The 13,738-nt window shown below is 47.3% G+C and overlaps 1 protein-coding gene across 2 annotated transcripts in view; it reads right to left on the bottom strand.

Moving 5' to 3' along the window:
* The window catches only part of LOC140426663 (alpha-actinin-2-like), a 165,317-nt gene extending 157,230 nt beyond the window's left edge, over positions 1–8,087 (bottom strand). The window contains exon 1 of one of the 2 annotated variants that reach the window (XM_072511754.1): positions 7,677–8,087. In XM_072511754.1, the coding sequence (XP_072367855.1) occupies positions 7,677–7,886 (210 nt within the window). In that variant the 5' untranslated portion in view covers positions 7,887–8,087. The remainder of the gene's footprint in view (positions 1–7,676) is intronic. The other variant, XM_072511752.1, reaches the window with a different exon arrangement.
* Positions 8,088–13,738: the final 5,651 nt, after the last annotated feature.

Raw genomic sequence — 13,738 nt, 5'->3', positions numbered from 1 at the left:
AGGCAAGGGAATCTATGTGTGGAGCCAGAGGAAATGGGCGAGGTACTAAATGAATACTTTGCATCAGTATTCACCAAAGAGAAGGAATTGGTAGATGTTGAGTCTGGAGAAGGGGGTGTAGATAGCCTGGGTCACATTGTGATCCAAAAAGACGAGGTGTTGGGTGTCTTAAAAAATATTAAGGTAGATAAGTCCCCAGGGCCGGATGGGATCTACCCCAGAATACTGAAGGAGGCTGGAGAGGAAATTGCTGAGGCCTTGACAGAAATCTTTGGATCCTCGCTGTCTTCAGGGGATGTCCCGGAGGACTGGAGAATAGCCAATGTTGTTCCTCTGTTTAAGAAGGGTAGCAAGGATAATCCCGGGAACTACAGGCCGGTGAGCCTTACTTCAGTGGTAGGGAAATTACTGGAGAGAATTCTTCGAGACAGGATCTACTCCCATTTGGAAGCAAATGGACGTATTGGTGAGAGGCAGCACGGTTTTGTGAAGGGAAGGTCGTGTCTCACTAACCTGATAGAGTTTTTCGAGGAGGTCACTAAGATGATTGATGCAGGTAGGGCAGTAGATGTTGTCTATATGGACTTCAGTAAGGCCTTTGACAAGGTCCCTCATGGTAGACTAGTACAAAAGGTGAAGTCACACGGGATCAGGGGTGAACTGGCAAGGTGGATACAGAACTGGCTAGGCCATAGAAGGCAGAGGGTAGCAATGGAGGGATGCTTTTCTCATTGGAGGGCTGTGACCAGTGGTGTTCCACAGGGATCAGTGCTGGGACCTTTGCTCTTTGTAGTATATATAAATGATTTGGAGGAAAATGTAACTGGTCTGATTAGTAAGTTTGCAGACGACACAAAGGTTGGTGGAATTGCGGATAGCGATGAGGACTGTCTGAGGATACAGCAGGATTTAGATTGTCTGGAGACTTGGGCGGAGAGATGGCAGATGGCGTTTAATCCGGACAAATGTGAGGTAATGCATTTTGGAAGGGCTAATGCAGGTAGGGAATATACAGTGAATGGTAGAACCCTCAAGAATATTGAAAGTCAAAGAGATCTAGGAGTACAGGTCCACAGGTCATTGAAAGGGGCAACACAGGTGGAGAAGGTAGTCAAGAAGGCATACGGCATGCTTGCCTTCATTGGCCGGGGCATTGAGTATAAGAATTGGCAAGTCATGTTGCAGCTGTATAGAACCTTAGTTAGGCCACACTTGGAGTATAGTGTTCAATTCTGGTCGCCACACTACCAGAAGGATGTGGAGGCTTTAGAGGAGGGTGCAGAAGAGATTTACCAGAATGTTGCCTGGTATGGAGGGCATAAGCTATGAGGAGCGATTGAATAAACTCGGTTTGTTCTCACTGGAATGAAGGAGGTTGAGGGGCGACCTGATAGAGGTATACAAAATTATGAGGGGCATAGACAGAGTGGATAGTCAGAGGCTTTTCCCCAGGGTAGAAGGGTCAATTACTAGGGGGCATAGGTTTAAGGTGAGAGGGGCAAAGTTTAGAGTAGATGTACGAGGCAAGTTTTTTACGCAGAGGGTAGTGGGTGCCTGGAACTCACTACCGGAGGAGGTAGTGGAAGCAGGGACGATAGGGACATTTAAGGGGCATCTTGACAAATATATGAATAGGATGGGAATAGAAGGATACGGACCCAGGAAGTGTAGAAGATTGTAGTTTAGTCGGGCAGTATGGTCGGCACGGGCTTGGAGGGCCGAAGGGCCTGTTCCTGTGCTGTACATTTCTTTGTTCTTTGTTTGTTCTAATCTCGGCCTTCAAAAGTCACTACAGTTTCGCTGGGTACAATCTCCCAAACCGGATCTGCCTTCAGTACATAACTGCTTTGGCCTTGTTGAGCCCAGCGAGCTTTTTCGCCAGCTCTGCTCCAATGTCCTGATACATTCGGACCCTGACCCTGTTGCCTTCCCATTCGCAATTCCGCTTCTCCCTGGCCTACTGCAGAATCTTCTCCTTCACACACTTATGGACCCTCACAATCACCGCCCATGGTGGTTCACCCACTCTCGGCTTCTGCCTTAAGGACCTGTGCGCCCTGTCCACCTTCGGGGCATTGTCCAGCACTGCCAGCATCCTGGAGACATATCTCGTGGCACTCTTGCCTTCCACACCCTCTGGCAAGCCAACAATACGCAGGTTCTGCCTTCTGGATCTGTTCCCCTGCTCCTCTAGCTTTGCCCGTAGCGACTAGCAAAGATCCCCAAGGAAGCCCACTTCCGCCTCCAGTGCCACCACCCAATCACGGTGGTCAGACATCACCTTCTCCATCTCTGGATCTGCGAGCCCCGTGCCTCCAGGCACTTCTCAACTCTGTCCATCGAGCCTTTCAAGGGTGCTACCGCTCCCTCAATGGCCTTCGACTTATCTTCCGGCATCTTCATTCGCTACTGACAGAATTTCTCTCCAATAAACGCCATCAACTGCTCCATCTGGTGTTTTCCAACTTGCGACAACCCTTCCCCTCTGCCATCTTCCCAATTGCTTCTGCGCCATAGGTCTCCTCCAGTTCCTTGGACAAGCTGGAGCTGTCTGTGTGCGACCACTCACTTCATGTCCACCACCGGAAGTCGGCTACAGATCATTCACAATGTCACTGAATGGAGAACAGAATCATGGAGAATCAGCCAATGCACCCAGCAGGCCCACTCCTGTTCCTATCCCTATGAATAGCCATGTGTCGAATTAGGGTTGATTGGATTTCTGCATTAGCAAGCAAAGAGAAAAAGCTCAAGGGAAGTTTATTTCCCCTTTAAGCAAGAATCAGCGGATGAGATATTCAGTGCAGTGGACTTATCACATCTCTGCTCTTTGAATAATGATTCCAACAGAATTGAGTGATAATCAGCAGGCAACTATCCGTAAATAATACAGAACTGTCAAATCTACTTTATAGATTCACATACACGACTAGAAAGCTTGGCTAAAAGCTGTCATTCTGATGGATGGTCATTTGCCTTATTCTCCCCTGGTTCTTGCCCAATCACAACTTGCATGCTATTCTTGATTGTACAGTTCTGCTGGTCTCTTCTTTTCCTAATCCCTTCTCCCCAGCCCACAGTCCGCTCTTCCAGGCTCACTGTCGGTGTTCAGAAGTGGCTGCTTGCCGAAGCGACTACATGTTTAAATTCTCCACATTCTGGGGAACGAGAGCGACTGTCTGGGTATCACACCCATGCCCATTGCATCTTGTGGGTGGATAGGTCACCTTTGCCTTTCCTGTGAAAATGCAGCAAAGCACACTGGAACTCACTAGGCCTCCAAAAATCACTCTGGAGCATTTCCACAAACTGGCGTATTTCTGAAAGCCAGCCAATGCACCCAGCAGCTTAATGTGCATGCCCATCAACACTCTTGTAATGTCACCTCATCAAGGTCCTTTATCGGAGTCCCCTGCAGCAACACATGTCTGTGACCTTATCTTCCAGTGAGCAGGCATGCAAACCATCCTTTACTCCTGGCACGGCAACAGTCCACTGGTGACTCACTACTTGCAGCTTCCATCTCCATACTAGTCTTTAAGGTACATGCAGCGTCAATATCTAAACTGGTGGTTGCGAGTGTCTGATTCAGTGATCATTTACCAGTGCTATGCTGTTGTTCTCTCTCCCCTTCCTGGAGCTGCTGAAGCTGAGCAGGCAGCAGTTCTTAGGTGTCTTTGAACAGAAAATCAGAAGGGGAAAATTGGCTTGAGGGAAGGAGTGGGGTCGAACGCAAGGGGTCCATGACCACATCATCAGCAGCTTGCTCATCATGGCAGATAACCGATGATGGTGAGTGGGGGTTCAAGAAGAAACATAAGGCAAGAAAATACCAGCATTCTTAATGTTCTCAGCAATGCCAGATATCATGGACTCAGTTACAGATATTTTCATGATGCAGAGTGGCATCAGTTCCACAGAGTTCAGGAGATGCAGGTATCCTTGTCCACCAGGGTTTTGTTCCTTTCCCTTCTGTAGTCTTGCACAAAAAAGTGAGAAGAATGTTGGCAATGTTTGTAGCTGGCAGTGCGTGGAAGCAGTGAAGGGTGGTTGTGAAGCTGACAGCAATAGTAGTGTATGTTAGAGTACCTCGGTGTCAGGATTGAGTGCAGAGTTCCAGTGAGTACTGCTGGGTGAGTGATGGGCGTATGGTGCATAGGGCAGCACAAGAGGCTGGAGGTGTGGTGGGGATGCATTCAGCGGCCTCAATCTCCATGTTGAGATCATCAGCATTCTTGTGCCACTGTGGCCAGATCCTTGGATCCAGATGCTGGAAGTTGACTTTCCTAGCCACAAGCTCCCAGTCCTTTCTGAGGGCTTTTTGGCTCTCAAAGGAACAATGGCATTTCTCCGTCTGTCAACCTTCATCACTAGGGCCTCCAGTGCTACATCTGTGATCCTGGAGTTCTCTTTCTACACTGGTGTTCCATTTTCCTTGTTTAGAATGGCAGCAATAACAGTTAGCAGTGGTCTCCTGTAACTCTGAAAAGTGGGACAGACAGCCTTTTAGAACAGAAGTCTGGCTGCATCTTGTGCCATCAACAAAACTCTGCTCAGCTCCCTGTTGAGGGCCAAGGCAGCCAGCCACTCACAAAGGCAACCAGGAATCTGAGAGTCACTTGGCTCAATGCTACCATCTGGCAAATGAGTTGGCAGCAGAAAACCTACATGCAGCCTACCTCCACCACAGGTGACGCAAGCATGTTGACAATCTGGACAAACCAATTTGCCGCGTATATAAATCACTTTTTAAAAAATCAATGGACAGAAAATCCTGTGAGGGCTCACTGATCTCAATGTCTGAAAATTCTTGCTATGTTCTTTGGGATGCAAATTTGTAAAGCCTATGCTATATTATACTAAAGTATAAAGAGGGACATACAAGAGCATTTCCCCTTTCATCGTAAATATGGGTTACCGTCAATTCAGAATGTGAGCTGGAATCTAACAATTCATATAGAATGAATCTTAATTCTAAAAGTGTTTCTATTTTTCAGTAAAATGTGCCACAAGGCGTATGCATAAAACGCTACCTCAAGTTCTGTGGCATTGTGAAAATAAGTCCTTCCACCACATAATATTTTTCCATTTCACGGTGTTATAACCAATGAAACCTTTTTCAAATGCCCCGTTATTCATTACTAATGAGTCATTAATTCCCCTGCTCCTCTCCAAAACCTCAGTGTGCAAACGACAACTGGTGCAAGGTCATTTATCTCCAGCGAGCAGCACAGAGCCTGATAGGAACTTGAAACTGGCACAGATCTGAGACTGCATCTGTGATTTATGTTATTTTGTAAATCTCTCTTTTTAGGTCCCTGTACACTGCCTCCAACCTAAGAGACCTCTACAAATAGTGCTACAGTTGACTGCAGGGAAAAGCCTAGAATGATTTGTTATCCACTTTTTCCTCCCTCATGCAGGCAAATTGCCTTATTTTCCTGACTATTACTTGAAACGAATGCAGGGGTGGAGCCAGGCATCAACCTAACAAGGCTAATTATGAAAGGTTTCAACAAAATAAAGGGGGAGACTATTTCTGGAAGCAAAAAAGTGAGCAACCAGAGGACACAGATTTAAGGTAATTGGGTAAAGGCGGCGAGATGAGGAGATGCATTTTTTTAGGAAGCACACCTAAGAATCATGATATGGAATGCATATGATAAAACGGAGGTGGCAGAAGATTCAATAGTAACTTCAAAAGTATATCAGATATGTACTTGAACAAGGGAATATATTTGGACAATGGTGAAAGAACAGGGCAGTGAGACTATTCGGATAGCTTTATTGAGGAACCAACACAGAAGTGGCGGGCTGAAGGATTCTTTCCAGCAGGACCTAGATATCAGAGTGGGATGAAGAGGAAAATGTGGCTTGGTGTATATACCTTCTCATGTGATGCTGATACAAATGAAGTACACCCTTCAGCTGAAACCAGCTTGACATCTTTAACATACCTAATGGAAGCAATGCTGACCAGGAAAGGGACAAGTCAACAGTACAAATCCTTGATTATTTTTCTTCAATAAATTGAACCAAATAAACTGTTATAATTACCACAGGAGCAGCTTTAACACGCAGAAAAATAAATAAAGTTCTACACCCTGCATGCAATGACTAATGGGGACAATTTCCATGTTTCTACGCCAATTGGACCATCTGGAAGAGCAAATACAGGAAAACTGTTCAGGGTGTACATTCCTCAACAAAAATAAAAACAAAATGCTCGAAAACTCAGCAGCATCTGTGGACATTTAACGTGTAAATTAACATTTCAGGTCGATGGCCTTCCTGATATTCTGATGAAGATCATCGACCTGAAATGTTAACTGTTACACGTTAAATGTTTCTGTCTCCACAGATGGCTGTCCAATCAATTGAATATTCCCAGCACTTTTGTGCTCGTGTTTCAGACTTCAAGCATCTGCAGGATTTCGCTTCTCCTTCGACACAACCTGCACAAATGCTCCATGTGTTTTAAAAGGACACAAAATAAAGCAATGCTCCATTACAGTCAGGCATTCATAACGGTCCTGTATCATTATATTTCTGTGACTCAATAGCCCAAGCTGCAGAACCAAAGCAAAAATGTCCCATGTTAGTGTCATTTTTAGGGTTCATGTACTGCTTGCCAAAAACAATTCCCAGATATATGAAGTGATTTATTAAGCATTTGAAGGGAGTCTAATACTTTCCCGGTCTCAAATGTTGCTTTGTTCATCCTGCATCAGAAGCAACAAAAAAAAAAAAGAGGGGTTAGGGAATGAATCCAGGAAGTGGAGAAAATGCCTCAGGTTCTGCCACTGTTGAGGGATGTCCAGCAGCAGAATGTCAGGTTTCAGACTGGGGTGTAGGAATGTAGAAGATTGCAGAGACAAGCTGGGGTGGAGCCGAGGAGGGATGTGTAAATTTGGAGTTAGGAGATTTTAAATCCAGTGCGCTGTGGGACATGGAGACATTGTAGTCCACCGAAACCAATCCTGTAATGTTTAACTAAGTAAAGTAAAAAGCAAATGAAAGTTCTTGGCACGAGTTTAATATTAACTGAACGGGAGAGAGCAACTGCTGCAAATAATTCTGGTTAAATACTGTGGATTAGGAGGAATGATAATACTCAGTGGACTGTAGTTATTATTAGCGGTCATACCCATTCTAATCCTAGAGACGTCATCAGCTGTTTAAAAACTCCCATGGCACATCCCAAACCATGCAGGACACTGGAGTAACAATGTGAACTTGCTGGTGTCAAGATTCATTCTATATTGTTGTTTGCATCCATCCTATTGGAATTGCTGAATACAGTACAAATCTAAAGACTGACCTTAATCGACAGTTTAACTCTTGTTGACTTTCTGAATTTTATCACAAAACTGAGACAAATAAATAGCTTACTTCTGAAATAAGTCACTGGCCATGGGTACGCAAATAGTTTGCCAAGGAATGTTTGCATCTATTCCAATCCCTTTTAAGTTATCATAATCATGCTTTTTATCGGAGGTGCACACGATGCGAACTGGAATCGACTCTCATTCACTTTGCTCACCTGGACTTGGATTTCCACATGCGTGGAGTTGGCAAATAACTTGGTTCTCTGACTTCAACAGAGTGGACAGGCGCTTGGCACTTGCCTGTCACTTCGCTTTGTTTTTACAAAATGGAAAATTCAAAACACCGACCTTTCTCTGCTGCTTCTCCCAGGCAGGGTCCAGGAGGAGGTCTCTGTCCCAGTCTTCCTCCTGCATCATGTACTCCTCCAGCTCGCTCTCATAGTTGTGGTGATTATAATGCACCGTGTCTTCTACCTGGCTCACGGTGTGGCTTTGCACCTGGCTCACGGTGTGGCTTTGCACCTGGCTCGTCCTGGTGCTTCTCATTTGGGACATCATGGTGGAGTACTAGGCAGGCAGTCTTTTCGGGGGGGTTTTTGTTGTTATTTTTTTTTTAAATTTAAACTTTCTGCCCCGTGTCCGGGTTAGTTTCGTCACTGAGAGAGTTTTGCTGCTATTAACTGAGAGACAGATATCTCTCTCTCTCTCTCTCTCTCTCTGCCCGCAAGCCTCGTCCTTCCCCCTCTCCCCGCCGGCTGTCAGCGAGCGAGCAGCTCAGCGCGTGCCCGCTCCCCTCTCATAGGGGCGGTCACGTGAGGGCGCGCGGCCGAGTGGAATGCGGCGACCCGCGCGCGCGTCACATTGTATTCGAGAGCAGGTGGAGGGGATTTTTTTTAAAATAGAATTTACAGCGCAGAAGAAGGCCATTCGGCCCATCGAGTCTGCACCAGGCTCTTGGAAAGAGCACCCTACCCAAGGTCAACACCGCCACCCTATCCCCATAACCTAGTAACCCCACCCAACACTAAGGGCAATTTTGGACACTAAGGGCAATTTTATCATGGCCAATCCACCTAACCTGCACATCTTTGGACTGTGGGAGGAAACCGGAGCACCCGGAGGAAACCCACGCAGACACGGGGAGAACGTGCAGACTCCGCACAGACAGTGACCCAAGCCGATACATACCATCAAAGCATTTATTGCCCACCCCTCGGGGGCAGTTGAGAGTCGACCACATTAAGTGTGGCCAGACCAGGCAAGGACATTAGTGCACCAGCTGGGTTTTTAATGACAATCGACAAAGGTTTCATGGTCAACATTTGACTTTTAATTTTAGATTTTCATTGAATTAAAATTTCACCATCTGCAGTGGTGGGATTTGAACCTGGGTCCCCAGAGCATTGCTCTGGTTTTTTAGTGAAAATATTTTATAAAGGCATTTATAATTTTGACATTTTAAACAAAGGTATCCAACAAACACAGAAAACCCACAATAACATATCCATCTCCCCCAAGCATAAACCCGAACTATCATGGTCCATGTAACTACTCCATCACCTGGCTCTCTGGTTTACTAGTCCAGTGACAATACCACTACGCCACCATCACCTCTTCTTTCCAACTAATATTTTATTAAGGATTTCTTAGATAACACGCACGGTCTAAACTACAATGCAACTCTGAAAATGGTTCAAACATGATACATTTGTCGTGCTAATAACTGAAAAGATCAGAGAAGATTAAAAACAAGCAACAACAGCTACATCCAACCCCGGCAGACCTGTCTCTGCCAGTCTGGAGGCTGCAGGACTGAACCCCCCCCCACACACACACACACCCCAACCCAACCAGTATATTGGTCCTCTGAATGCCTTTTTTGCGTGGAAAAATTGCAAGCTCCTCAAGTTTGCAGATGACTGGTAACTGAACTGCACGGAGGAGTGTGATTGAGTTGAGGACAAAAGTCAGGCTGGTGTAATGAGCGACACCCAGCAGGTGAAATGAGTGCAGGGCAATTTGGAGTGGGGTGGTTGGTTAGGGAGGAGGAGGGGCGATATCAATATCAAATAAAGACACAAATCTCATGGGTTGCAGGAACAGAGAGATCTTTTGGAAGTGCACAGATTATTGATGGTGATGTGGGGCAGGTTGACAAAGTGGTTTTATAAATCTGTGGTTCGCGAGGATGAGCTGGCTCTTTGAGGGGATAGAAGATGTGTGTGAACGTTGCAGGCGGGCAGTCGGCTGGGGCCTCCAAATCACGTTCATATGTTTTGGTCCTGTCCAAAGCTGGAGGATTACTGCAAGGAGGTTTTTAGGGTAGTCTCTAAAGTGCTGCATGTGAAACTGGACCCGGACCCTCGGGAAGCCATATTCAGGGTGTTGGACCAGCCGGGCTTGGAAACGGGTGCGGAGGCAGATGCAGTAGCCTTTGCCTCATTGATCGCCCGAAGGCGGATCCTGTTGGGATAGAGAGCAGCCTTTCCACCCTGTGCCCTGGCGTGGCGGGGGGACCTGTTGGAATTCTTGACTCTTGAAAAGGTTAAGTTTGAACTGAAGGGAAGGATGGAGGGGTTCTACAATTCATGGGGGTTATTCATTAAGCACTTTCAAGAATTGGATAATGTCGAACATTAGTGGGGTGGGTGGGAGGGTTGAGGGGAGGGGGACTATATGTGTTAATGGTGACTATGGGTGATTCCGGATTCCTTTTTGTTATTTGTTTATGTTAATATGCGGGCAGTTGTTTGGGGTTTGATGGGATTGTTGTTGTTGATATGGGGATAGACATTATATTCGTTACTGCTTATTGTTTATTGTTTGGTGCAAATTAGGGAGAAAATGTGAAAAGGAGAATAAAAATATTTTTTTTTTTAAATAAATAAATCTGTAATTCGTTCTCAACTGAATTATTGTGCCCAATTCTAGGAATTCCACTCGGAAAGATTTTTTAAAAATGTTTTTATTAAGGCATTTATATATATATATATATATATAAAGCAAACGCAACCAAAACCAAAAAGAGAACAAACATAAAATCACACAACAAATAAATAACCGACACCCCCACACCCCACCCTCCCTGCTGTTACCCTCCCCCTGCTGACTTAACTATCCTGGAAGAAGTCACTGAATGGTTTCCATCTCCAGGCAAACCCCTCCACAGTCCCTCTCAAGGTGAACTTGATTTTTTCCAACCTATGGAATTCCGCGAGATCACTCACCCACACCCCCGGGTTCGGTGCCCTAAGTCCATCCCAACAAGATCCATCTCCGGGCTACCAAAGAGGCAAAGGCCAAAATGTTACCCTCTCTCACCTCCTGGACTACCGGGTCTTCCGACAATCTAGAAATTGCCACTTCTGGACTCGGGACCACCTTCACCCTCAGCACCTCAGACATCACGTCAGCGAACCCCTGCCAAATCCTCCAGCTTCGGACAGACCCAAAACATGTGGGTCTGATCAGGGACCTGGCACCAGCTGGTTCCACACATGCACACCCCTCCGACCCATCGCCACCCTCCCCTTCCCCGGCGCACCCCACCGCAGCCCCCGCCCCAGGACAGTCCGTCCTCCCCCTGCCCACGCCCGAGGATGACGAGGATTTCGGCATGCTCCCGGAGTCACCGAGGACCAGACCGACACCGGAATCGCCACCACCACTGCGGCGCTCCCAAAGGCAGATCAAGACTCTGGACTGACTGAATCTGTAACTTGATCGGGACTCCATTTTTTCTCTGTAGTTAAAACATGTACATAGAACATAGAACATAGAACATTACAGCACAGTACAGGCCCTTCGGCCCTCGATATTGCGCCGACCTGAGAAACCACTCTAAAGCCCATCTACACTATTCCCTTATCGTCCATATGTCTATCCAATGACCATTTGAATGCCCTTAGTGTTGGCGAGTCCACTACTGTTGCAGGCAGGGCATTCCACACCCTTACTACTCTCGGAGTAAAGAACCTACCTCTCACATCTGTACTTGTATATAGTTCTCCACCATCCCCGCCGGACTCAATTTTAACAGGGGGTGAATGTGGTCGTCACCACTGATGTATATATTAGGTGATTTATCGTAAGGCCCTGTACTACAGGTATGGGGGTAGTTCCCTGCCTGCTGGCTCCGCCCAGTAGGCAGAGTATAAATATGTGTGCTCCCCATACAGCAGCCATTTCACCAGCTGCTGTAGGAGGCCACACATGTTAGTGTAATAAAGCCTCAGTTGCATTCAACTCTCATCTTTGTGTAATTGATCATGCATCAGAGGACAGAACGGAAGGAATTACATTTGTGATATGCTGGGCGACATAGTGGTTAGCACCGCTGCTTCACAGCAACAGGGACCCCGGGTTCAATTGCAACCTTGGGTGACTGTGGAGTTTGCACTTTCTCCCTGTGTCTGCATGGGTTTCCTCTGGGTGCTCTGGTTTCCTCCCACAGTCCAAAGAGGTTCAGGTTTGGCCATTCTTTTGAGGTCAACCAAATAAAAGAAAGGAAACAAATTGAGGGGCAAAGCAAAAAGGGGCCACTCCTGTTAGGGGCACTGACCGAACGCAAGAAAGATCAACGGAAACTTAAAAACATCAAATGAGAGTGCAAATAAAGGGTTGATGAAACATCCCAACTCCTGCGGTGTACATTGAGCACGGAAGGCCTCAAGCGTGCCCATTGACACCGCATGCCCCTTTTCGAAGGACACCTGCCCGTGACTGTAGTTGCGGAAGAGGGGCAAACAGTCTGGTCAGACGACCACCTCGGTCGCCCGCTGCCTGGACCTTTCAAAAGCACACTTCTCCAGGCCCAGGAGCAGGCTCACAAAGAGGTCCTCTGCCTTCCTCGCCCTTCTCCCCACCGGGTGCCCAGAGATCTGGAGTGTGGGGTGAAGTTCAACAAAAGGACTTCCGGTGGCGGCCATGGCGGAGTAGGTCGCACATATCAGGGCATGGGATGGTGAAGGGGAATCTGGAGTACTCATCGACCACACTGAGGAAGTACGTGTTACGGTCGGTGGAGGTGAGGGGCCCTTTGAAGTCCACGCTGAGGCGTTCAAAGGGGCGGGAGGCCTTCACCAGGCGCGCACGGTCTGGTTGGTAGAAGTACGGTTTGCACTCCGCACAGACCTGGCACAGACCTCTGCACAGACCTCTGGTGATTGCCCTGACTTCCTCGACGGAGTAGGGCAGATTGGGGGCCTTGATGAAGTGGTACAAACGTGTGACTCCCGGGTGACAAAGGTTGTCGTGCAGAGTCCAGAGTCGGTCCACCTGTGTGCTGGCACATGTACCTCGGGATAGGGCATCGGGGGGCTCGTTGAGCTTACCGGGGCGATACAAAATCTCGTAGTTGTAGGTGGAGAGTTCGATCCTCCACCTCAAGATCTTATCGTTTTTGAACTTGCCCCGCTGTGTGTTGTTAAACATGAAAGCGACCGACCATTGGTCAGTGAGGAGAGTGAATCTCCTGCCGGCCAGGTAATGCCTCCAATGCCGCACAGCTTCAACGATGGCTTGGGCCTCTTTTTCGACAGAGGAGAGCCGAATTTCAGAGGCATGAAGGTTCGTGAAAAGAATGCCACGGGCCTGCCTGCCTGGTTGAGGGTGGTGGCCAGAGCAACGTCTGATGCAGCGCTCTCGACTTGGAAGGGGGGCGTCTCGTCGACTGCGTGCATCGCGGCCTTGGCGATGTCGGCCTTAATACGGTTGAAGGCCTGGTGAACCCCGGCCATTAGAGGAAAAAGAGTGGATTGGATGAGTGGGCCTTGTCCGCATAATTTGGGACCCACTGGGCGAAGTAAGAAAAGAGCCCCAGGCAACGTTTGAGGGCCTTGGGGCAGTGGGAGCTCCATGAGGGGGCGCATGCGGTCGGGATCGGGCCCCTGAACTCCGTTCTGGACCACATAGCCGAGGATGGCTAAGCTGTTCGTGCTGAACACACACTTCTCCTGGTTGTAAGTGAGGTTGAGGAGAGTGGCGGTGCGGAGAAATTTGGCAAGGTTGGCGTCATGGTCCTGCTGATCGTGGTCGCAGATGGTGACATTGTCTGTTAGACATTTTAGTTGCTGTGATATGAAGAATCTAAAGTTCTGTTCCTTTTTCACCAACACACATTTATTTCATTCCAACAGACTTTGCACAAAATTCTAACTACACATCACCTGCCAGAAGCCCCTTTACATATCAGTGTCAATTAATGGATACTTAACAGAAATGAGACAACTATTTGCAATGTCTCTTAACCCATTACTTAACAGTCTCCCCTTCCTTGGAGAAAAAAAAATAACGAGGTGAAAACAGAATTTCAAGAAACTCAAAAACACACTCATGATCTCCCCCCCCCCCCCCACTTTTTTCCAGTTTTTTTTGTTTGGACGAGAAAGAAAAACAAAAGTCACAGAAAC

Source organism: Scyliorhinus torazame, chromosome 1, assembly GCF_047496885.1.
Source record: "Scyliorhinus torazame isolate Kashiwa2021f chromosome 1, sScyTor2.1, whole genome shotgun sequence".
In the NCBI taxonomy this organism is placed as follows: domain Eukaryota; kingdom Metazoa; phylum Chordata; class Chondrichthyes; order Carcharhiniformes; family Scyliorhinidae; genus Scyliorhinus; species Scyliorhinus torazame.
The sequence above is the reverse complement of the archived record's forward strand: the minus strand, read 5'-3'. Positions and strand labels throughout refer to the sequence as shown.